The sequence below is a fragment of the Schistocerca americana genome, chromosome 2 (genome assembly GCF_021461395.2).
Source record: "Schistocerca americana isolate TAMUIC-IGC-003095 chromosome 2, iqSchAmer2.1, whole genome shotgun sequence".
NCBI classification, from domain to species: Eukaryota; Metazoa; Arthropoda; class Insecta; order Orthoptera; family Acrididae; genus Schistocerca; species Schistocerca americana.
Window position 1 is genome coordinate 590334430 of NC_060120.1, and position 27130 is coordinate 590361559.

A 27130-nucleotide genomic window follows, 5' to 3' on the forward strand; every position below is an offset into this window, starting at 1 on the left:
GATAAAGGTCGGATTGTAGCCTATCGCGATTGCGGTTTATCGTATAGCGACTTTGCTGCTCGCTTTGGTCGAGATCCAATGACTGTTAGCAGAATATGGAATCGGTGGGTTCAGGAAGGTAATACGGAACGCCGTGCTGGATCCCAACGGCCTCGTATCACCAGCAGTCGAGATGACAGGCATCAAATCCGCATGGCTGAAACGGATCGTGCAGCCGCTTCTCGATCCCTGAGTCAACAGATGGGGACTTTTGCAAGACAACAACCATCTGCAAGAACAGATCGACGACGTTTGCAGCAGCATAGACTATCAGCTCGGAGAATATGGCTGCAGTTACCCTTGACGCTGCATCACAGAGAGGAGCGCCTGCGATGGTGTACTCAACGACGATCCTGGGTGCACGAACGGCAAATCGTCATTTTTTCGGATGAATCCAGGTTCTGTTTACAGCATCATGATTGTCGCATCCGAGTTTGGCGACATCGCGGTGAACGCACATTGGAAGCGTGTATTCGTTATCGCCATACTGGCGTATTACCCGGCGTGATGGTATGGGGTGCCATTGGTTACACGTCTCGGTCACCTCTTGTTCGCATTGACGGCACTTTGAACAGTGGACGTAACACTTCAGATGTGTTACGACCCGTGGTTCTACCCTTCATTCGATCCCTGCGAAACCCCACATTTCAGCAGGATAATGCACGACCGCATGTTGCAGGTCCTGTACGGGCCTTTCTGGATACAGAAAATGTTCGACTGCTGCCCTGGCCAGCACATTTTCCAGATCTCTCACCAGTTGAAAACGTCTGGTCAATGGTGGCCGAGCAACTGGCTCGTCACAATACGCCAGTCACTACTCTTGATGAATTGTGGTATCGTGTTGAAGCTGCATGGGCAGCTGTACCTGTACACGCCATCCAATCTCTGTTTGACTCAATGCCCAGGCGTATCAAGGCCTTTATTACGGCTGGAGGTGGTTGTTCTGGGTACTGATTTCTCAGGATTTTATGCACCCAAATTGCGTGAAAATGTAATCACATGTCAGTGTTAGTATAATATATTTCTCCAATGAATACCCGTTTATCATCCGCAATTTTAATGACCAGTAGTGTAGTTAGAAGAGAGGTAAAATACTTGCGGATATCATTCTGTAGGAGTCTAACTTGGGGTATCGATGGGATGTATTATAATATCAAACCGGTTAGGCAGCAGAGAGGAGGACGCCCCATTGTTCCAGGAGAACGCGACTGGAGTCTGGAGCTCATGTATATATAGAGCCGGCTCCGCAGATATGGCAAAATAAGCTTTGTTTTTGCACACATTACATAAATAATGTTGTCGAAAGTCAAGTCGCGTAGGGAGTGAATTTGTTCGGTGATTAGAAGTGTTTCTGCTTGGTGACATACGCACAGACCTAGAAAAGTCAGACATGGCGCATAGCTAATGCCAGTCGAGACTGTGAGTTGCTACGATCTAAGTTCGTTGGCCTTACTGTTACAATGCGTGCCATCTTAGTGTGGTGAAATTCTTATCGCTGATGACCATTTGGTTGTCGCAGGAAGATATTTCAGTCACTTTGTGTTCGTTGTGAAAGTGCCTGCATTACCAAAACTGCGCTGGCGGTTTGTATGAGATGGCAAGACCCGCGTTGTTCCAAACATAGTAGAATGATGGGAGGTAGTTACTGTGTGTTCTGGTTTCGGTAACTTCTCTTGTGTATCGGTAATGTCGGCCTGCAGGCAAAAGCTACCTTTTCGACAGTACGGTGAATTCTGATAGAAGCAGCTGAGACTGAGTGCCATCACTTTAGCGAATGTACCAGTACGAAACTGGAGGACACTGAACCCCGACAAAATATCAAGACTTTACCAGATTTGCTCATCGTTTATTTACGATGGTAACGACATCACCAGAATATTATTTTCGTTGTTCATTCGTATTCAAACTTCACAGGCTGGTGTACAACGTGCAGTTAGCCTGTGGCTAATGCAGATACGCTTGACGCCTGTGGATGGTGCGTTTGAACTTAAAATTTGCACAACGACATCGGTAAGTCTGCTAAGTAGTTCATCCAAGCAGCTGTGTTAGACTATAGCGTCCCGATACAGGCAGTCGACGTGAAACGTGTGGCTAGTTAGAGTTTTCATCGTCACTGTTTCCTCGCACCACATGCTGATGTTTCGTTTTGATAGACAAGAAAAAGGAAACAAGCCAAATCACCTAAAATACGAGAGGGAAAATAGAATAGGTTACAACATGTAGTTTGTCAGATGATAGATAATTTTCAGACGCCAACTTTTCAGGTATGACCTATCGTTCCTTTTTTCAAACAGAACATATACATTTTGCAATATCATATATCAGTAATCAATGTAATAAACTCAAGGTGATAATAGAAAAGCAAAGTACATCTAGCTAAAACTCAAGTGATGTTTGTTTTTTGTCTATGAAAGCGATAACATTATTAACTTTGAGCCCATTCTAACTCTGAAGCTGACATGTCGTGCCATGGCACGATCTTATAACCTAAAGTAGCCGATTTAATTCCCACTGTAGAGGGATGATCATCCCATCTAAACCGTACCAGAGGACCTGCAAGCATCTGTAATCGGACGGAAAGTATGTTGGACGACAAAACTATCCATGAGACGATTGTCATCGAAGGGTTGTACCTATTAAAATTAATAAATATCTTGAAGACATTGTAGTCTGCAAAGTAAAGGGCTATTCAAAAAAGAAGTCACAGATTTCAAACATTTATATCTTCCACGTTACCAAAGGTAGCACCATAATTCCAATGTTCTTGGACAGACAACAGTTTAAATTTTGAACAGTCCGGGTAGACACTCCAGTCCCGATCGCATTGACGCTGTCGCTTTCTTCTTCTTGGAAAAAACTGACAGGACTAACCTCTCCTGCCATGCTTCAAAACTGGTTATTTCCTCAGCTTGAAGATGATTCAAGTGACATCATTTGCATGCAAGATAGTGCCGCACCTCATTTCTCTACACACGTCCGACGTTACCTGAATGACACCATGCCCGGACGTTGGATTGGAAGAAGAAGAGCAGAAGGTGAACTTCATCGCCGGTGGACTCCCAGGTCTCCAGACCTCACACTTGTGACTTTTATCTGTGGGGTTACGCAAAAGATAACGAGAGACCAGCTGGTTAGTCTGTGGCAGGAAATGAGCCACCGTTTTGATATTTGTCGTGTAACAGACAGATGGTACTCACACGGAATGCATAAAAATTTGAACTTGTTTGTATCTAGAAACGTTGATATTGTGTTTCTCTCTTTTGTAGTTTGGAAGCAATGAATGTTTGAAATCTGTTCCTTCTTAAACAGCCTTTTTTTGTTTTTTTTCTCTCTTTTATCTCTCTCCAAATGGGTTTTTTGACTGTTGTGAAGCACCGAAACATAAGTTCCCACCAGTTACCGTTAGAAACTAGCTGTATTTTTATGTCTTTAAACAAGTTAGATGCGTTGTATCAAAGAATTAACGTCATTTTTCAAGACTGTTTGGCAAAAGGATTAAAATTCATAAGGCATTGTTAGCTGGTGAGTATCAGAAATTAGGTTCCGACACCTAAATGCAGATATATTCTTTCTTAGTACGTGTTGAAACTTTTCATTCGTGCACTGAGTCACAAGTCTTAACTGCACCTGTCGAGTGCTGGTGGCTGTGGTGATTGCTTGTAGAGTTCAGAAGAGCAGGGAGAGGGGAAAATCTGGACGGCTCATAGCCGTACTTCCCTCAAATAGCATCAAGGTGGTTGCCAAGCTTACCGTCCTGATACCATCTACGATGTCGCAAGTGCTCACCATCAAACACTTTGCAGAGCTTTGGGATTTACCCTAACACATTGATACACTGTCAGGTGTACAGAAATCTTATGCCACCACCTCAGCTCCCATTGCCGGACAAATAGTGATAACCAAAATTTCAGCATCCCAAAGGTTTCGAATCGATAACTTCCAAGCGAGCACTATTACATTAGATTGAGTCAGTCATCTCGGAGACATACGAACATATGACTAAGTTTGTTAAGTAGTAAAAACAGAACTTAAGTGTTGTCTCTCTCTTGTTGCAGGGTAGATCTTGCCTGCGATTAGCGATTTCGTCTGTGTTACGTGCATACTCATTGTACAGATGATAAAGATTTGATGAAATAATTTTTGGTAATTTGTCAATTGAGTGTGCAAAACGCAAAGATCAGAACACAGGTTGTATTGTATGTTAACCGGGGTCCTAGAAACGACAGAGAGGCTCCAATCCCCGCTGCAACCGCAGTGGTCCACAACCCCACGACGACTACCGCAGTCCACTTCACCTCTCCGCCGCCCCACACCGAACCACTCTTTCAGGGTTATTGTGTGCTTCGGCCTCCGGTGAGTAGTGGTGGTGTACATGTACGTGGAGAACTTGTTTGCGCAAGAATCGCCAACATAGTGTAGTGGAGGCGGAATAAGGAGAACCAGCCCGCATTCTCCGAGGAAGATGGAAAACGCCCTAAAAACCATCCACAGACTGGCCAGCTCACCGGACCTCGACAAAAGTCCTCCGGGTGGATTCGTGCCGGGGACAAGGCGCTCCTTCCCAATCCATTAAGCCATGCGTTAGACCACACGGCTAACCATGGCGGCTACGGTACGTTGCTCACTCAACTAATCCATTTCCGTGAGGCTAGGCTGTTCTTTCAGTGTCAAGAAACCACAATCCGATACATTCGGTGTAAAACGCCAAATTATTACTCGTGAAGACAGAACCAACTCAATTCGTACCACGCCAGACGCATTTGAGGGTCGTATCGCTGGTTTTAAATTGTAAGACATTTCCAGGGGCAGATGTGGATTCTGACCACAATCTATTGGTTATGAACTGCAGATTGAAACTGAAGAAACTGCAAAAAGGTGGGAATCTAAGGTGATGGGACCTGGATAAACTGAAAGAACCAGAGGTTGTAGAGAGTTTCAGTGAGAGCATAAGGGAACAATTGACAGGAATGGGGGAAAGAAATACAGTAGAAGAAGAATGGGTAGCTTTGAGGGATGAAGTAGTGAAGGCAGCAGAGGATCAAGTAGGTAAAAAGACGAGGGCTAGTAGAAATCCTTGGGTAACAGAACAAATATTGAATTTAATTGATGAAAAGAGAAAATATAAAAATGCAGTAAATGAAGCAGGCAAAAAGGAATACAAACGTCTCAAAAATGAGATCGACAGGAAGTGCATAATGGCTAAGCAGGGATGGCTAGAGGACAAATGTAAGGATGTAGAGGCTTGTCTCACTAGGGGTAAGATAGATACTGCCTACAGGAAAATTAAAGAGACCTTTGGAGAGAAGAGAACCACTTGTATGAATATCAAGAGATCAGATGGCAACCCAGTTCTAAGCAAAGAAGGGAAGGCAGAAAGGTGGAAGGAGTATATAGAGGGTTTATACAAGGGCGATGTTCTTGAGGACAATATTATGGAAATGGAAGAGGATGTAGATGAAGACGTAATGGGAGATAAGATACTGCGTGAAGAGTTTGACAGAGCACTGAAAGACCTGAGTCGAAACAAGGCGCCGGGAGTAGACAACATCCCATTAGAACTACTGATGCCCTTGGGAGAGCCAGTCATGACAGAACTCTACCATCTGGTGATCAAGATGTATGAGACGGGCGAAATGCCCTCAGACTTCAAGAAGAATATAATAATTCCAATCCCAAAGAAAGCAGGTGTTGACAGATGTGAAAATTACCAAACTATCAGTTTAATAAGTCACAGCTGCAAAATACTAACGCGAATTCTTTACAGACGAATGGAAGAACTGTTAGAAGCTGACCTCGGGGAAGATACGTTTGGATTCCGTAGAAATCTTGGAACACGTGAGGCAATACTAACCTTACGACTTATCTTAGAAGAAAGATTAAGGAAAGGCAAACCTACTTTTCTAGTATTTGTAGACTTAGAGAAGGGTTTTGACAATGTTAACTGGAATACTCTCTTTCAAATTCTGAAGGTGGCAGGGGTAAAACACAGGGAGCGAAAGGCTATTTACAATTTGTACAGAAATCAGATGGCAGTTATAAGAGTCGAGGGGCATGAAAGGGAAGCAGTTGTTGGGAAAGGAGTGAGACAGGATTGTAGCCTCTCCCCGATGTTATTCAATCTGTATATTGAGCAAGCAGTAAAGGAAACAAAAGAAAAATTCGGAGTAGGTATTAAAATTCATGGAGAAGAAGTAAAAACTTTGAGGTTCGCCGATGACATTGTAATTCTGTCAGAGACAGCAAAGGACTTGGAAGAGCAGTTGAACGGAATGGACAGTGTCTTGAAAGGAGGATATAAGATGAACATCAACAAAAGCAAAACGAGGATAATGGAATGTAGTCAAATTAAATCGGGTGATGCTGAGGGAATTAGATTAGGAAATGAGACACTTAAAGTAGTAAAGGAGTTTTGCTATTTAGGGAGTAAAATAACTGATGATGGTCGAAGTAGAGAGGATATAAATAGTAGACTGGCAATGGCAAGGAAATCGTTTCTGAAGAAGAGAAATTTGTTAACATCGAGTATAGATTTAAGTGTCAGGAAGTCGTTTCTGAAAGTATTTGTATGGAGTGTAGCTATGTATGGAAGTGAAACATGGACGATAACTAGTTTGGACAAGAAGAGAAAAGAAGCTTTCGAAATGTGGTGCTACAGAAGAATGCTGAAGATAAGGTGGATAGATCACGTAACTAATGAGGAGGTATTGAATAGGATTGGGGAGAAGAGAAGTTTGTGGCACAACGTGACTAGAAGAAGGGATCGGTTGGTAGGACATGTTCTGAGGCATCAAGGGATCCCCAATTTAGTATTTGAGGGCAGCGTGGAGGGTAAAAATCGTAGAGGGAGACCGAGAGATGAATACACTAAACAGATTCAGAAGGATGTAGGTTGCAGTAGGTACTGGGAGATGAAGCAGCTTGCACAGGATAGAGTAGCATGGAGAGCTGCATCAAACCAGTCTCAGGACTGAAGACCACAACAACAACAACAACATCGCTGGACAACTAACGAGTGACATAGCGCTGTGGTACAAACACAGGACAGAGACACTTGACCAGCAGTCAGGGCAAAAGTGCTTCAAATACGCTTCCGGACGTCCAGACTTAGGTTGCTTGCTATAAGAATAAACTGAGTAAGTCGAACACAGCATGACTGATTTCCTTCCACATCCTTCTTCTGCCGGAGTTTTTCATCTATAATGATCGCGTCATTGATGGGACAATAAACCGCAATATTCCTTCCTTCCTCTCACACTCTTTGCGATATCAACGTACGGTTCTTTCACTCATAGTGTGAATCTAGTTTTTTTGCTAATAGTCCTCAGTCTCTCGCTGTGACCTCCAGGAAAAAACTGTAAATTACGAGGGCTATTTTTTTATAACTTCTGTTCATTCGTGAAATGGAAACGACAGTAAAAATCGAAAAGGTTTCATTTGCAATATTTTGCTACACCTTCCAACGGCTTCTCTTCGCCTTAGACGTTTTTGGTAGAGTGGTACCAGCTTTCCAATGTCGTCGTCATAGAAGGCAGTTGCCGGCGATTTCAGCCAACTCCCTACTCTGCTTTGCAGCTCGTTTTTGAATGCCAAAGTGCTGTCCTCGTAGCCAGCAGTTTGTGTGAGCGAAGAGGTGAAAATCAGCGGAAGCCAAGTTCGGGCTGTATCAAATACTTCCAGTCGAAAACGTTGAAGGGAAATTTGTATGAAGTAACTGATTTGGGCGTCGAAATAATTCAGTAGTAGTATTTGAAACTGTGACTGGATGGGGACTGAACCTGGATGCTCTGCTTCTCTAGAACAGTTGCCTTAATCACCTCGAAATGTTTCCCATCGGACTAAAATTCTCAAGTGCTGCTCACCACTGATGTGGCAACGTTCATTTCCCCATTTGCTCTCAGCCTCACTGTATTCCTGCTAGAGAAAAAATGGTGGTACGTGTCTGCACTGAAATAGTCGTGTTCCCATCGTGGCATATCTATACATTTACATGTGTGGTGTCCGTTCTTTCGGATATGTCCGAAAGACCGGACACCACACATGTAGCTATAGTCGAAAACGCTGCAGCAACGTCTTTCCTGGTTCAGCAGTATGCGCCGATTATTGTCATGACAGTTACGTTATACAGGCTGCATGAAATCAGGCGAAACCCCTAAACACGACTTCACTGTTGGTGACTGACATTATTTTCTCAGTATCTTTACGTGCTCACTGTGCACTCAGAAGCGTGGCGTCAAATGACAGATGGGCATACAGGAGACACTGTGCAACACTTCTGCTCAAAACCTCGCCAGATTTTCACTATGGTTTTAGTTTCGCGATCGATCAGGGATCGAAAAAAAAAAAAATTGACCTCGTACTGATTCTATACCTTTAGTGTGCCACACAAACTCTTCGTTTGCAAATAAGTAGTACTTTTTTGGCTGTCACCTGTGTTACCAAGTAGGGATAAACGAAGGCAATGATCGATTCCTTTACTTGTATAAAGTAATTTCTTTATTTTGGGCACTGAATTATTTGCAGCTACAGCTCTCTACTCATAGTGAAATTGAAGATGTGAGACAGAGGTGCCTTCCGCAGACACAGCAGGTGATGAGAGTGGTGCCCTCACGAGATGCTGACGCCGGCGGTGCTGGAGATCCAGTCGAGGAAGGAGGTGACCCTGGCGTAGCCGGACGGAGCGCCACTCTCGCAGCCAGCGTTCGACACGAAGCTGACGACACCGATTAGGGTGAAGCTGCCCGTCGAGCCGATCACCATGGGGCCGCCGCTGTCACCCTGCAACGTGACCACACCGTATAATCTCTGATGGTGGTAGGCCAGAACACGTGTACCCCAAGGCAACAGAGCCTGGTGCCCCCAAGATGAAGCACTGCCGCTAAACAAGTGGATTCTAAAGAACTGTCTCCGCAAGTCAGAGAAATCAGTGACCAATCTGGCTCATGTGGAGAGACCACAATTTTGGTATGTTCTAAAGCTTCTTTGTGATCGCAGTTACTTTCCCTTCGGTAACTTCATTTTTTTACACATCTACACTCCTGGAAATGGAAAAAAGAACACATTGACACCGGTGTGTCAGACCCACCATACTTGCTCCGGACACTGCGAGAGGGCTGTACAAGCAATGATCACACGCACGGCACAGCGGACACACCAGGTACCGCGGTGTTGGCCGTCGAATGGCGCTAGCTGCGCAGCATTTGTGCACCGCCGCCGTCAGTGTCAGCCAGTTTGCCGTGGCATACGGAGCTCCATCGCAGTCTTTAACACTGGTAGCATGCCGCGACAGCATGGACGTGAACCGTATGTGCAGTTGACGGACTTTGAGCGAGGGCGTATAGTGGGCATGCGGGAGGCCGGGTGGACGTACCGCCGAATTGCTCAACACGTGGGGCGTGAGGTCTCCACAGTACATCGATGTTGTCGCCAGTGGTCGGCGGAAGGTGCACGTGCCCGTCGACCTGGGACCGGACCGCAGCGACGCACGGATGCACGCCAAGACCGTAGGATCCTATGCAGTGCCGTAGGGGACCGCACCGCCACTTCCCAGCAAATTAGGGACACTGTTGCTCCTGGGGTATCGGCGAGGACCATTCGCAACCGTCTCCATGAAGCTGGGCTACGGTCCCGCACACCGTTAGGCCGTCTTCCGCTCACGCCCCAACTTCGTGCAGCCCGCCTCCAGTGGTGTCGCGACTGGCGTGAATGGAGGGACGAATGGAGACGTGTCGTCTTCAGCGATGAGAGTCGCTTCTGCCTTGGTGCCAATGATGGTCGTATGCGTGTTTGGCGCCGTGCAGGTGAGCGCCACAATCAGGACTGCATACGACCGAGGCACACAGGGCCAACACCCGGCATCATGGTGTGGGGAGCGATCTCCTACACTGGCCGTACACCACTGGTGATCGTCGAGGGGACACTGAATAGTGCACGGTACATCCAAACCGTCATCGAACCCATCGTTCTACCATTCCTAGACCGGCAAGGGAACTTGCTGTTCCAACAGGACAATGCACGTCCGCATGTATCCCGTGCCACCCAACGTGCTCTAGAAGGTGTAAGTCAACTACCCTGGCCAGCAAGATCTCCGGATCTGTCCCCCATTGAGCATGTTTGGGACTGGATGAAGCGTCGTCTCACGCGGTCTGCACGTCCAGCACGAACGCTGGTCCAACTGAGGCGCCAGGTGGAAATGGCATGGCAAGCCGTTCCACAGGACTACATCCAGCATCTCTACGATCGTCTCCATGGGAGAATAGCAGCCTGCATTGCTGCGAAAGGTGGATATACACTGTACTAGTGCCGAAATTGTGCATGCTCTGTTGCCTGTGTCTATGTGCCTGTGGTTCTGTCAGTGTGGTCATGTGATGTATCTGACCCCAGGAATGTGTCAATAAAGTTTCCCCTTCCTGGGACAATGAATTCACGGTGTTCTTATTTCAATTTCCAGGAGTGTATTATTTAAGGCAGCAGCCGTGTTCTCGGTCTGCAGCCTTTGAATAATTCAGTTAAGTTCATAAAACATATCTACCAAGAATGAATTACCAGCCGTAACAGAGAGTCAGGAACACCAAAAAATAACAAACACAGGGTAAGGGCGACACTTTAAAAGGAATACTGCATGGCTTATACAAACATACAACAAACAAATGTCGACAGGATACGAAACATAACTGAAGATTCAAGGGCTATAAGTATTGTACTGCATAAAGAACACAGTACAGAAAAATTTCAACACTAAACACATCCACAAATTTTATAATGCTGGTATCTATCTGTTCACTTCCGGTATGTACTGTTCCCATAGCTCGTACATCGATATATCCATACAACCCAAGTGAGCAGTGGCATCGGCCAGTTGCGAGAATAAATAAAACGTCGTCTCTGCCCTATACATTGGGTCCTGTTTTTAGCGCGGCCGGTAGTAGCAGTCGTTACGTAGATTCGTTGTAAATGACTGTACGGGTAGGTCGCGAGAATTTGACCGGGGGAAGTCTCACCTGTCGGTGGTAAGAAACTTGGTCACACGAAAGGATTTAGCTGAATCCTTAATCAGATAGCTCTGTTAAGAACGATGTCATGCAGTATTTTGTGGAATTTTGTTATAGTAAAAGATTGTTATTAACAATTAGAAACTTTGTGTAAGACGGTTGTGGTGCTGTGGGTTCCTAGTAATATTGTCTAATCAGGTAATGGGATGGGGAAGGAACTGATCAGGCAGTAATATGAGGAAGGATGTGGAATGAGTAAGAGGAAGGGTGAAAAGACGAGGTGCAGGATATAGGAGACGAGTAGGATTGCAGTTATGCAGGAAATTTGGTTACAGGTAATGGGACGCACACTGTTGGCTTCATAGCGTGAAAGGAAAAGCCTGCTGAAATTACCTTGGAAAAGGACATGGAATTTGTTTAATATGGCAACAGAGGCATGACAACATGTCAGAATTCTCAAGAATGGGAGATAGAACAACTGGGAATCGATTTTTTCCGAAAACAAAAGAGTGGAAAAGGAATTCGAGATGTTTTAGAAGGTGTGAGAGCTCAGTCAGCAAATACTGGATACGGGTGAGAGAGGATAAATGTGTGTGGAGTGCTATGTGGATGTACAGGAATTTGGTGAAAGTTTTAACATTTGGCAGGGTTGGAGATCCATTTAGCATTTGCACGGATGAGGACAGGATAAGTGCTGGCATTGTAGATAAGTGTGATAGTCTTGGGATTTAGTACCAAAGTCGGCTAGTTAGCAGTTTCAGTCATTTCCCTCTATTGTGCTATTTCATTTGGATCTTCGTTATTTGAGGGTTCCATATTAGCAGCTGACTGATTGCTGGTCAAAGGCATTTCAGAGCTAAAATTAGGTATATTGGAAGGTTGTGAAATGTAAGGTCCAGCTTTCTCAGACGGAAAACTCAGTTGTTCTTTCCTATATCTATCTTTTTTGTGTGTCATAAGGTCGCTGGGATGAGAGGAGAAAACCTCAGTCCTATATGTCTATTTCCAGTGCTGCAGTAGAAAGGAACGTTCAGAGTATGTTCGGTGTGACGTTGTTTAGCACCTTTAGGGCTTATCTTCTTTAGCGCTTCATTGCCTTTGTTTGGAAGGTTGGTAGGGGAAAGGTGATGCACGGCGATACTTACGCTGCAGGTACTCTGCCGGTTGGGTCCCGTGGCGCACAGAGTGGAGGAGACGATGGAGCTTCCGTAGTACTGGGCGCACGCCGAGTTGGAGATGACGTTCAGCGTCGTGTACTGCAGTGTGTTCGGGTTGTTGCCGTCTGAAAACATAACACACGGGCAGACCTGTAGTAACGTCTGGAACTGAGGCGCAGTTTCTTTGCACCCAAGAATACGGCCATTCAGCGACTAGAATTTTATTTGTAATATGACACAGTGCTATTACAAGGGATTTCAAATTGATCCCGTATTTCAAGGTTTCCAGAAGGTTTTTGACACTGTACCTCAGTAGTCAAATTGCGTGCGTATGGAATATCGTCTCATTATGTGACTGAATTCGTGGTTTCCTGACAGACACGTCACAGTTCATCGAGTAAAACAGAAGTGATTCCTGGCGTTGCCTAATGTAGTGTTATAGGCTCTTTGCTGTTCCTTATCTATTTAAATGATTTAGGAGACAAACTGAGCAGCCGTCTTAGGTTGTTTACAGATGATGCTGTCGTTTATCACTTAGTTAAGTCATCAGAAGATCAAAACAAATTGCAAAATGATTTATAAACGGTATCTGTATGGTGCGAAAATTTGCAATTGACTCTAAATAATGAAAATTGTGAGGTCATCCTCATGAGCGCTGAAAGGAATCCGTAATACGTATTTCTGTTACACGATAAAGCAGTCAAATCTAAAGGCCGTGAATTCAACTGAATGCCCAGGAATTTCAATTACGAACAACTTAAATTGAAACTAACACATATAAAATGTTGTGGGGAAGGAGGACCAAAGACTGCAATTTATTGGCAGAACACTTAGAAGATGCAACAGATCTACTAAAGAGACTGCCTACACTACGCTTGTCCGTCCTCTATTGGAGTACTGCTGCTCGGTGTGGGATCCTTACCAGATACGATTAACCAAGTACATCGAGAAAGTTCAAAGAAGAGCAGCATGTTTTGTATTATAGACAACTAGGGGAGAGAGGGCCAGTGACATGATACAGGATTTGGGGTGGACATCGTTAAAACAAAGGAGTTCCTCGCTGTGCCAAGAACTTACGCGAGTGACAGTTTATTTACTCGGTGGCAGTGAGATTTCTCTTAGGCTTTGTTTATTTTTTCGCGTACTGTCATAGTTACATTCCCCCCCCCCCCCCCCCCAGAGTTACCCTGAATAGTCATATATTAATTGGACAAGTCAGGGCTTACTGACAATTAGTAGAATCGTATTAATTACTGGGATTTCTGCTAAAGCCCCGTTTTGTGTGGCTTCTCCGCGAGTCGGTGACTACATTTCGAAAGACTAAGTAAGGTTTCCTTAGGACAATCGGAATCGGTTGATCGGCCACCTGCATCCGAAAAACATACAAGAGAACTGCCGCAGAATGACGGGGATGAAAATAACCTACTACGTAACGTCGAATGTTCCCTGATAATCTTCGTGGGTGATGCAGTTGTGCACAGAGAGGTTGCAACGCTAGAAAACTTTTGCGAAATGCAGGAAGATCTGCATAGGATCCACGTTTGGTGCAGGGATTGGCAGTTGGCCAGCAACACAAACAAATGGGAAGTATTGCGAACGTATAGGCAAAAAAAAAATCGTCATTGCATGGTTACACGATTGCAGAACATCCATAAAATATCTAGTAGTATGCATATGGAGTGATTTAAACTGGAACAGCCACATCAAAGTAATCGCAAATGAGGAGATCCCAGACTGAGATTCATTAGAAGAATCATCTGGAAATATGGTTCACCCAAGAAGGAAGCAGTTTTCAAAATCCTCTTTCGACCACTACATGATTATTGATAGTCAACCTGGCAACCGTACCAGATAGAACTGATAGGGTAAATAGAGAAGTTCAACCAATTGCAGTGGCAGACGCTGCAAGAGAGCCGTTCTACACCACGGTGTGGTTTACTGGTAAAGTTCCGACAGTGTACGTTTCTAGAAGGGTAAAACAATATATTACTTCCTCCTACGCAAATCTCACGAAAATACCATGCTGGAGAAATAAGAGAGGTTTGAGCTTGGGTGAAGGTTAGCCAGCAATCTTCCTTCCCGTGAACCATACGCGATTGGTATAAAAGGTATCCTCTGCCAAACACCGTTAATGGCTAGAGGAATATATGTGTAAATGTAGATCTACTGAGGCCAAAATGATTCATTACGTACTCACAACACTGTATGATTAAAAAGTTCAATATCAAACAAATATTCGAGAGTTGTTCTCTAATCGAGAATTTAACGAGTAGACTACAGACGCTCGTAGAGTTTGTGAGTTGATAGGTAGCGTGAAGGATTTAGAACTAAAATCTGCAGAAGCTCACCACAGGTAAGCACACCGGACGAAAAATTAGGCACCCTAGGAGATGTCACGCTAATACCACGTAACACCATCTGTAGCCCTGGCAAAGGGAGTTGGTGAGAAAGACAGTCAACGAGTTTCTTCAGCTCAAACAAACAGGCAGCAACAAATCCTGTAACGTTTGCAACCGATTTTGATCGATAAGGTGTGACACTCGCCTGTAGGCATTGTTGGTGAGAACCTGTTTAGGACGACTGTTACTATGCTGTGCAACGTTGTTGCCAGTGGTATACTATTCCTTGTGTAGCACACTGACCATATTCGGTCAGAAACACGCAAAGTAGGAAATAGATTACAGCAGAGCCAATCGCAGGCCAGCCTGGTTGTTACGCCTTACGAAACACAACATAGCCGTCAAAAGTTGCTAGGCGCCCTGACCAGGCGAGGTGTGGAAATAGTTGACACAGCATCACCTAAGCGGAAGAAGGCAGAAGCCTGTCCACACCAGCAACTGTATATATGTCTAATATAGGTGTTGCAAGGTGTAGAAAAGCCCAGGCAAGCAGAGCCAATGAGTATTTACACTACTGGACATTAAACTAGCTACACCACGAAGATGACGTGCTACAGACGCGAAATTTAACCGACAGGAAGAAGATGCTGTGATATGCTAATGATTAGCTTTTCAGATCATTCACACAAGGTTGGCGCAGATGGCGACACCTACAACGTGCTGACATGAGGAAAGTTTCCAACCGATTTCTCATACACAAACAGCAGTTGAGCGGCGTTGCCTGGTGAAACGTTGTTGTGATGCCTCGTGTAAGGATGAGAAATGCGTACCATCACGTTTCCGACTTTGATAAAGGTCGGATTGTAGCCTATCGCCATTGTGGTTATCGTATTGCGACATTGCTGCTCGCGTTCTTCGAGATCCAATGCCTGTTAGCAGAATATGGAATCGGTGGGTTCAGAAGGGTAATGCGGAACGCCATGCTGGATCCCAACGGCCTCCTATAACTAGCAGTCGAGATGACAGGCATCTTATCCGCATGGCTGTAACGGATCGTGCAGCCACGTCTCGATCCCTGAGTAAACAGATGGGGACGTTTGCAAGACAACAACCATCTACGAACAGTTCGACGACGTTTGCACCAGCATGGACTATCACCTCGGAGACCATGGCTGCGGTTACCCTTGACTCTGCATCACAGACAGGAGCGCCTGCGATGGTGTACCCAACGACGAACCTGGGTCCACGAATGGCAAAACGTCATTTTTTCGGATGAATCCAGGTTCTGTTTACAGCATTATGATGGTCGCATCCGTGTTTGGCGACATCGCGGTGAACGCACATTGGAAGCGTGTATTCGTCATCGCCGTACTGGCGTATCACCCGGCGTGATGGTATGGGGTGCCATTGGTTACACGTCTCGGTCACCTCTTGTTCGCATTGACGGCACTTTGAACAGTGCACGTTACATTTCAGATATGTTACGACCCGTGGCTCTACCCTTCATTCGATCCCTGTGAAACCCTACATTTCAGCAGTATAATGCACGATCGCGTGTTGCAGGTCCTGTACGGGCCTTTCTGGATACAGAAAATGTTCGATTGCTGCCCAGATCTCTCACCAATTGAAAACGTCTGGTCAATGGTGGCCGAGCAACTGGCTCGTCACAATATGCCAGTCTACTCTTGATGAGCTGTGGTATCGCGTTGAAGCTGCACGGGCAGCTGTACCTGCACACGCCACCCAAGCTCTGTTTGACTCAATGCCCAGGCGGATCAAGGCCGTTATTACGGCCAGAGGTGGTTGTTCTGGGTACTGATTTCTCAGGATCTATGCAGCCAAATTGCGTGAAAATGTAATGTCAGTTCTAGTATAATATATTTGTTCAATGAATTTCCGTTTGTCATCTGCATTTCCACTTGGTGTAGCAATTTTAATGGCCAGTAGTGTAAATGACTGTTTTGTACTGAAAGCATCTTGAGTTAGTATCACAACATTTCCACCATGGGGTAGTGACACTTGGGCCACCATCCAGAAGGCTGTAGGGGTTCCACAGTTCGACCACGCGTCAAGGCAGCCTGCCATGAAAAGTGAGATGCAGAGCCACCATGAGGCCAGCCGAGTCATGAGACATAGCGCACTTGCCACAGATCTAGAGTGGGTCTTGGTCGCTCCGTCACCCATTGCCGCCAGCCGGGCAGGACTGGTGGCATCAGCCGCTCCTCGGCCTCCGCCATCTTAGCTGCCGAGTCCATGGACGTCACTGAGAGAAGCGGTGCCATTACCCTACCTCTCGGCCACTCTGACACCCGTCAGTATTGAGCATTGCTGGACGTCACGCCCGCACGCACGCAGGAGGGGGGGGGGGGGCAACTGGCTGCCTCGACCACACTGCCACTGCTTGTAATGAATCACAGCAGAGAGGCATAATGAAGGAATTTGAAAAGCACAGTACAATCTCTCTGACTCTAACCATCTTAATTTTTAGACACGTCGGACAGCCCGCGCTGGTATACCGACACAACGTCCAACTTCATTCATGGAGTGGTAATGGGAAATTCAAGACATGGTAGCTCCTTTCTGCAACTCTGTCACATCCACTTCGACCCTGCTTACTGCACTGATTCCACACAACCAACGGCACTTCAGCACCACTTCATTGGCATGTCGTAAGTCAGCAGTGGAGGGTCACATGATTGCCTGGTACCAGTTCTACGTCTTGCGCTCTGCTCCAAAAGATGCGTGGGGTAGCCGTGCGCTCTAGTGCGTCTTGTCACGGTCCGCGCGGCTCAGCACGTTGGAGGTTCGAGTACCCCCTCGGGCATGGATACGTGTGTTGTCCTTAGCGCAAGTTAAAGTTAGATTAAGTGGTGCATAGGCTTAGGGACCGATGACCTCAGCAGTTTGGTCCCATAAGACCTTACCACAAATTTCCATATTACTCCAAAGCTAACACTGTGTTCTCGAAACGGGATGACTAGCACTTTGTCGGGTGAGTTTACGATCTGGATAAACAGAGGTTCAATTACACACATGTGTGTCCTCTGAAAAGCAACACACATTATCAAGGATCTGTTATATCTGTAGCACTTACTTACGTTGAGATAGGCGTCGATACTGGCACAGCTCACCTTCGCGAGACCCTAAATTTTGAGATCAGTTTGACTCCAGAAAGTCTTATTTAATTTAAGTAGCCAAATTTCTGAATACATCATGAACCACTATTTTGGAGGCAAAAGACAGTATAGCTTCTTCTGAGATAAGATTGACTATTGCATGTTCTACAGCTACCCATCCACTCAAAACTGGCAACTTCCTCTGCGTATTTTTGTTTAACCTTTTGATGTCTCCACTCTATTTTCCGTGAGCGTATTGTAAACTCGAGTGCTTCTTCTAGTTAAGATCAAAACTCGCAACATATCATATGATTTGCATAAGAATAAAACGCTTGTAAAGGTACTAAACGTATGGAGCAAGCAAAATGTTATACTATGCATTTAACTGTTTTTGTTCTTGATTCTCTTGTACAAAATACTAGTATCTGCAATTACTCGAAAGTTTCCCAATATTAAAAGAAATTGGCTGTCCCTTTCGATAGAAATTTTTGAATTGCCAAGCGACAGAAACATCATGTGGTAACGTCTAACTAAAATCTTCGACTAGTGTTGCTAGTCAAGTTGAAAATTCACCTCAAGTCCGTTTCGAAAACCAGAAATGAAAAAAACACCACACCAAAACAATATCTACCACATGTAGACACCTCGCCATTTGGGCATAAACGCTGGAAGGCTACGCTCGTACTTAGAAGACTAGGAGGAAAGAGCATTTTGTTACTCCAGTCTTATACCATACAAGGCACTCCGTAAGACAAGCAGTCGTAATGAGGTGTTTTTGTGGTAGTCTGTCCACCACAGCTAGGGAAATAATACGGAAAGGGTGTACTTACTGTCTGCAGTGAGGCCCCAGCCGCTCACCGTCACAGACTGGCCCTCGAAGCTGTTGCCTGCCTGTGAGCGAGATGGCAGGTTCACAAGCGCGATGTTGCCTGCAAGAGGGTACGAGAAATATGTGAGAAGTAGAACAGACATTCAAGAAAAACACTTTCAGTGGATTATGACGTCTCTGGAAGGGATGAGTCAGCACTCTACAAATATTTACTTCAAACCACAATTTTAGAAAGAAACGTACATAAATTGGTAGCAACATACAAATCCATTTTGTGTGAAAGAGAAATAAATTTAAACCTGACTGTGAAGCTGATTACAATCATTTCGGAAACACCAACTATCAAATTATCGTCTCTGACAACGTAACGTTACTTAATAGTCTAAATAATTGAGTGTAAGTCTTTGTGACAGCCGTAAATAAGCTAAGTGATGGCAAAATTCGGAAAAATTTTTTTGGTCTTCTCTAGCGGCGTGCTTCGGTACATTGCCTCGTGGATTTCAGTGTGTTCCAGAACTACAGACTTGTGCCTGCTAACATTCAAATTAAATTTTATTTGCTGAGGTGATAATTAAAACTTTGTCACTACTTTTCGTAATAACCAAGCCTATAAGTTAATTTTCCTCCGTAGATACATCGAAAATATACGTGAAAGAAAAAAATAATTTCACTGGCAATCATTCATCTCTATCCGTCAAACTGTTCGACAAAATGGGACTTTGTTGTACTGATTTCTACCAAATAGAGCAAAGTTCTTATTACTATAATGTTGGAACTGTTGCAACAAGATGCAAAGGATGTCGATAACAACGAAAAAAGTGACGGTGTGGTCTAACCGAGTACAGTAGCTCCACTGTCCCACAATCGATACATTAACGTTCGATAAATATTCTGATGTCCATACTGACCCTAAAATACATTTTAAAAAATCTGATAGACTCTTCACTAGCATTTAAGAAAATACTTTCAAACGCTGGCAAAATCATCATCGAAAAAAATATAGATTCTGTGACATATCGTGAAATATCGAGAGCAAAATATTAATTTTTACCACATAATTCATTTTCTACACATCAAAATTTTCATCAAGAGGGTTTGATTTTCAAATTGTTATACAACAACATAAAGCAAGTAAGTGTGTCTTCTCACTGTTTTTAAATCTTCTTGTGTGAAAAACTTAGGTGAGGAACATGTTATTATTTAAACCTGTTAAAGTTCTGTGGTTTTTTTTACACAGCCGTTTTTCGGGAGGATTTTAATTTTTAGAAGCAAAAATTGTAACATTTTCATTGTTTTTAAAATAAATAAAAAAATTAAGGATTAATAAATTACAGTAAATGTAGTTGATTAAGATTCTGAGCGAAAACAGTCCTAAATTGCAAATAGTATTGAGAAATCATCAACATTAACGTATATTGGTCTTTTACACATACAAGGAAACTGTGATTATCTCCAATACGTTTGAGGCAGTGAATTCAGAAAGACATTTTGCCACACGATGTATTTTTTTCTTTTCAACGATGATGTTGCCAACCTTTGAAAATAACACCTTGCATGGTAATGAATTGTCAACGACATTCTTTATTTATTTTAGAGCTCTTGGTGATAAACTGGATCGAATAAGATTTGCTTTCGTAACTGTGGATAAAAATCATCTAGCAAGTAAATGTACCTGCACACTGTCCTTAAACTTGTCAAATTGCTTCGGAAGAACAATATTATGGCTTAATTTGAATAGTATGGAAATATTGACTGGAAGAAAAAATCAGTTGTGGCATTTGCTGTACCTGATAGAGCGAGATGCCGTCATATTATTTTTTATACTGAATGTGTGAGCACTGAAAGACCTGAGTCGAAATAAGGCCCCGGGAGTAGACAACATTCCATTAAACTACTGACAGCCTTGGGAGAGCCAGTCCTGACAAAACTCTACCATCTGGTGAGCAAGATGTATGAGACAGGCGAAATTCCCTCAGACTTCAAGAAGAATATAGTAATTCCAATCCCAAAGAAAGCAGGTGTTGACAAATGTGAAAATTACCGAACTATCAGTTTAATAAGTCACAGCTGCAAAATACTAACGCGAATTCTTTACAGACGAATGGAAAAACTGGTAGAAGCCGACCTCGGGGAAGATCAGTTTGGAATCCGTAGAAATGTTGGAACACGTGAGGCAATACTGACCCTACGACTTATCTTAGAAGAAAGATTAAGAAAAGGCAAACCTACGTTTCTAGCATTTGTAGACTTAGAGAAAGCTTTTGACAATGTTGACTGGAATACTCTCTTTCAAATTCTGAAGGTGGTAGGGGTAAAATACAGGGAGCGAAAGGCTATTTATAATTTGTATAGAAATCAGATGGCAGTTATAAGAGGGACATGAAAGGGAAGCAGTGGTTGCGAATGGAGTGAGACAGGGTTGTAGCCTCTCCCCAATGCTATTCAATCTGTATGTTGAGCAAGCAGTAAAGGAAACAAAAGAAAAGTTCAGAGTAGGTATTGAAATCCATGGAGAAGAAATAAAAACTTTGAGGTTTACCGATGACATTGTAATTCTGTCAGAGACAGCAAAGGACTTGGAAGAGCAGCTGAACGGAATGGACAGTGTCTTGAAAGGAGGATATAAGATGAACATCAACAAAAGCAAAACGAGGATAATGGAATGCAGTCGAATTAAGTCGGGTGATGCTGAGGGAATTAGATTAGGAAATGAGACACTCAAAGTAGTAAAGGAGTTTTGCTATTTGGGGAGCAAAATAACTGATGATGGTCGAAGTAGAGAGGATATAAAATGTAGAGTGGCAATGGCAAGGAAAGTGTTTCTGAAGAAGAGAAATTTGTTAACATCGAGTATTGATTTAAGTGTCAGGAAGTCGTTTCTGAAAGTATTTGTATGGAGTGTAGCCATGTATGGAAGTGAAACATGGACGATAAATAGTTTAGACAAGAAGAGAATAGAAGCTTTCAAAATGTGGTACTACAGAAGAATGCTGAAGATTAGATGGGTAGATCACATAACTAATGATGAGGTATTGAATAGAATTGGGGAGGAGTTTGTGGCACAACTTGACTAGAAGAAGGGATCGGTTAGTAGGACATGTTATGAGGCATCAAGGGATCACCAATTTAGTACTGGAGGGCGGCGTGGAGGGTAAAAATCGTAGAGGGAGACCAAGAGAGGATACACTAAGCAGATTCAGAAGGATGTAGGCTGTAGTAGGTACTGGGAGATGAAGAAGCTTGCACAGGATAGAATAGCATGGAGAGCTGCATCAAACCAGTCTCAGGACGGAAGACCACAACAACAACAACTGAATGTGTGTGCCTCGTGTTCGTCGATCTTAGTTGCAGTTTGAAAATCACTTAAGTTTTTGCTGTAAGGTATAAGGGCTGATTTTGTATGTAACGGTTATTACGCTTTGAGTTATTTACTTTCTTGCTACGAATAAATGCCGCAAACCTTATTCCCTTTCCCCCTCCTCACCCTACTCACATTCACTCGGTCTGTTTCCTCCTAGACATTGCTTTTTGCATGCGCGTTTGTGTGAGACTTACCGCTGAGCTGGACGTTGGTGCCCAGGAAGACGACGGCGACGTCGTTGTTGAGCGTCTGGGAGTTGTAGCCGCTGTGCGCCGTCGCCGACCTGGTCACCAGGATCACTTTGCCGGACTCGCTGCCCTGGTAGCGCAGGCCTCCCAGGCCCACCTCCCACGTGCTGAACCTGTCGTGGCAGGACGATCGCTCGTAACACAAGAATCAGCGATTGAAAGCAGGTGGGACAACCACTTTCTGGAGGCCATAAACTGTAATTTAGTCCTAAATTTTTAACCATCACCTTTAAAAAATAAAGTTATGCAGTTAATTACATCTCCTCCTTATCATTCGGCTGCACCATTTTCTTTGGGCGCACCCAGCGGCGTTCTGCGGTACTGTGCGGCATGATTCCATTGTGTTCCAGAACTACAGACTTGTACCCGTTAACAATCATATTAATTTTTATATATACTAAGATGGTATCTGTTCTTTCGGACGTGTGCGAAAGAACAGATACCATCTTAATATATATAAAGCTCACCGGCCACTTGACCATCTTCTTCTTCTGTGTGAATGCACAAACAATGCCCGAACTCTGACGGGAATCGGCAACGCGCCGCGAGTAATGAGTATAATGGGCGGGGGCACTACGAATGTAGTGCGGGTCAATGCGTTGAGAATGTGGGTTTCGCGGGAGGCGTGCCAGAGATAAATCCCTGCAGTCGAACTATCCTCTGTGTCCTCGGTGGCTTAGCTGGACAGCCGGCACGGTAGCTCAGCGCGTTCGGTCAGAGAGCCGGTTGGCCTCTATAATAAAAAAACTGAGTGGAAGGATCAACCACCGAACTTGAACAAGATGTCTTGCTACGTCCGCAACGACCAAACATAACGATCAATAACAAAAACAAACAAACAAAAAATTGGATAAAGCGTCTGCCATGTAAGCAGGAGATCCTGGGTTCGAGTCCCAGTCGGGGCACACATTTTCATCAGTCCCCGTTGACGTATGTCAACACCTGTAAGCAGCTAAGAATGATCATTTCATTGTAATATTAATTTTTGTTATTCGAAGTGATAATTAAAACTTTGGCACTACCTCTCGTAATAACCAAACCTATTAGTTAATTTCTGTTCGCATCTACGTTTAATATACGTCAAAGGAACCATTAATTCAACTATCATTCATTTCGATCTGTCAAAAATCTCCTACAAAATGGGACATACTTGTGCTGATTTCTACCAAAGTTCTCATTACTATAATGCTAAAACTGCTGGAACAAGACTCACAGGATGTCATTAACAACGAGAAAAGTGATGGATTGATCTAACTGAGGAGAGTTACTCCGCCGTCCCACTATTTGATTTTTAGCGACCGTGACAACCATTCTAGTTCGCATGCGATCTATTGTCAAGAAATTAACGTTGCCTTACCGCAGGTACGAGTATTATGGCAATGAAATACAGCATCGCATCACAATGATACTATTTGAAGCCTATTTTGCACCATAGTGTCCTCGGACACCTTTACGAAGCATGCACTGATGAGCCCAAACGTAACGACCACGGCCAGCAACGAGATTCAGTGCCGCCTGCTAGGGTTGCGGGCACGTGCCGCGCTTAGGAGAGCGTACAGGGTGGTCAGAAACAATCGGAAAAGTTTGCGAGAGATTTGCAGGGTAGGTTCTGCTGAGAAACAACTGTTAACAGAACAATCGATACGTTGCGCCAAGTTAATTAGGATTGAAGTTAGCTAATCAGATAGTTGCGCGCAGAGTTTCAAGAGGCCCGCCAGAGACGGTGTCGCCAAATGCATTCTTAGTTTATTTTCGTAAAAACGAACAAGAGAATGACACAAAAATTGTACATGGTACGATAGTGAGGAGACAAGCCGAGCCAAAGGTTGAGCAGTCTGGTGCCCTATAGTCTACACTATGACAACAACGGACACTAACCGTGTCTGTCGGGCCATTTGAACTCATGCACGCAACGGCCTGAATGGCCAACTTCAGTGTTAACTAACTCGGAAACGGCGCAACGTATCCATTTTTTTCTGAACAATTATTTCCCTGCACAATCGATCCTGCACTATCCTTACAACCATTTCAAGCTGTTTCTAACCACAGAGAACAAGCGGAGCAGTAACGAAACGGAAATTATTCCAGCGATGATAGGGACGAAAATGGGAAATCAACTGACATCAGCCTCTTTGCCCGTCCTCCGTAGCCCCCTTCTCTCCCTCCGTCCATGAACCATGGACCTCGTCGTGTTGGCGAGGGGAAGAATTGAGTGCCTCAACGATATAAGTGTACCTTAGGCGTAAAAACAACGGAGGGGCATCCTTTGAGAGGCCAGACAAACGTGTGGTTCCTTGTGACCAGCAGCCTTTTCAGTAATTGCAGGAGCAACGATCTGGGTGAGTTACTGATCTGGCATTGTAACGTCAACCAAGATGCCGTTCCCCTGCTGTGGTGCGAAGAGCAAATTACAGACTTTATTTTTCCCGATGCTATGCAGCTCTCCTGAACGGTTAAATCATAATGGCACCCTCTTGGGTAAAATATGCCGAAAGTAAAGCAGTCCACCATTCAAACCTCTAGGTGGGACGACTCAAGACGAGTCGTCATCAGCAAAAGCAAAACTGGTAATTTACAGGTCGTACCGTGGAATGTTAGAACCCTTAATCGGGCAGCAGGTAGGTTAGAAAATTTAAAAAGGGAAATGGATAGACTGAAGCTAGGTATAGTGGGAATTAACGAAGTTCGCTGGCAGGATGAACAGATTCTGGGCAGCCGAATACAGGGTAATAAACACAAAATCAAATAGGGGTAATGCAGGATTAGGTCTAATAATCAATAACAAAACAAGAATGCATGTAAGTTACTACGAATAGCATAGTAAAGGCATTATTGTAGCCAAGACAGACTTGAAGCCAACACTCACCATACCAGTATATGGTTATACGCCAACTCGCTACAGTCTAGAACCGGGCGACCGCTACGGTCGCAGGTTCGAAGCCTGCCTCGGGCATGGATGTGTATGATGTCCTTAGGTTAGTTAGGTTTATTTAGTTCTAGGTTCTAGACGACTGATGACCTCAGAAGTTAAGTCGCATAGTGCTCAGAGCCATTTGAACCATTTATACGCCAACCACCTGTGCAGATGATGAAGCGAATGGAAAATGTAGTGATGAAGTAAAAGAAATTACTCATATAGTTAAGGGAGACGAAAATTTAAGTATGATAAGGGACTGTAGTTAGATAGTAGTAGAAGAACGAGAAGGGAAAACAGTAGGTGAATATGGACAAGGGAAAATGAATGAAAGAGGAAGCAGCCTGCTAGAATTTTGCGAGGAAAATAATTTAATCATTGCTGACAAATGGCTTAAGAATTATATAATGTGGTTGTGGAGGTGGAAGAGACATGTAGACACCGGAAGTTTACAGATTGCCACGCGGAGTGGCCGCGAGGTTTGAGGTGCCATATAACGGATTGCACGGCCCCTCCCGCCGGAGGTTTGAGTCCTGCCTCGGGCATGGGTGTGTGTGTTGTTCTTAGCATAAGTTAGTTTAAGTAGTGCGTAAATCTACGGACCGATGACCTCAGCAGTTTGGTCCCTTGGGAATTCACACACATTTGAACATTTGCAAATTGATTGCATAATGGTAAGACAGAGTTTTTGCAAATAATTTTGAACTGTTAGACATTTCCAGGGACAGGTGCGAACTCTGACTACAATGAATTCGTTATGAACTAGAGAATGAATTTGAAAAAAAAATGCAGAAAGGTAGGAAATTAAGAAGACAGGACCTGGATAAGTTGAAAGAACCAGAGGTTATTTAGAGTTTCAGAGAGAGCATTAGGCAGCATTTGACGACAACAGGGGAAAGAAATATGGTAGAAGACGAATGGGTAACTTTGAGATGTGAAATAGAGAAGGCAACAGAGGATCAAATAAGTAAAAATACAAGGCCTAGTTGAAACCTTGGGTATCACAGAACATACTGAATTTAATTGACGAAAGAAGAAAATATAAAAATGAAGCAAATGAAACAGGCTAAAGGCAATATAAAGGTGTAAAAATGAGATTAACAGAAAATGCAAAGTCTCTATGCTGGAATGCCTAGAAGCATATATAACTACGGCAAACTATAGGAAAATTAAAGAGACGTTTGGAGAAAAAAAAGCAGCTGTATGAAAATTAAAAGCTCAGACGAAAAACCAATACCAAGCACAGAAAGGAAAGCTGAAAGGTGAAAGGAATGTACAGAAGTGCTATACAAGAAAACTGCACTTGAAGGCAATTTTACAGATAGGAGATATGATAGCACGAAAAGAATTCTACAGAGCGCTGAAAGATCTAAGTTGAAACAAGGCACCAGACGACGCTCCCTTAGAAATACTGGTATTCTTGGGAGGTCCAGCCAAATAAAACTGTCCCACCTGACACTCAACATGTATCAGACGTACTAAATACCCTCAGACTTAAAGAAGAATGCAGTTAGTCCAGTTCCAAACAAAGCAGGCGCTAACAGGAGTGACTATTAATTATCAGTTTAATAAGTCATGAATGCAAAATACTAACAGGAATTACTTACAGAAGAAGAAAAAAGTGGTAGAAGTCGTCCTTGGGAGAGATCAGTTTCAATTCCGGAAGAATGTAGGAAAACTCGAAGCGATACTGATTCTGCGGCTTATGTTAAGAGATATGGTAAGGAAAAGTAAATCTACGCGTTTAAAATTTGTATATCCACATTTGGAGCTTTTGTAGATTTGAGTAAAGCATTTGACAGTGAAATTCTGAATGTACCAGGGCAAAAACACAGAGAGCGAAAGGTCATATACAACTTGTACAGACACCAGATGGCAGTTACAAGAATCAGGGGGCATGAAAGCGAAGCTCTGGTTGAGAAGGTATTGAGAAAGGGTTGTAGTCTATCAAAGATGTTATTCAGTCTGTACATCGAGCAAGCAATAAAAGAAACAAAATTTGGAGAAGGAATTAAAGTTTCCGGAGAAAAATAAAAACTTTGAGGTTTGCCGATGACACCGTAACTCTTTCAGAGACAGCAAAAGACTTTTAAGAGCAGCTGAATGAAATGAGCAGTGTCTTGAAAGGAGGCTACAATA

General features: G+C 43.9%; 1 protein-coding gene across 1 annotated transcript in view; it reads right to left on the bottom strand.

Moving 5' to 3' along the window:
• Positions 1-8509: 8509 nt before the first annotated feature.
• Positions 8510-27130, bottom strand: part of LOC124596102 (brachyurin-like) — a 40460-nt gene continuing 21839 nt past the window's right edge. The window contains exons 4-7 of the mRNA XM_047135109.1: positions 22024-22190; positions 18470-18568; positions 12173-12309; positions 8510-8814 (exon numbers count right to left, since the gene is read on the bottom strand). Coding sequence (XP_046991065.1) covers positions 8644-8814; positions 12173-12309; positions 18470-18568; positions 22024-22190 — 574 coding nt within the window. The 3' untranslated portion in view covers positions 8510-8643. The remainder of the gene's footprint in view (positions 8815-12172; positions 12310-18469; positions 18569-22023; positions 22191-27130) is intronic.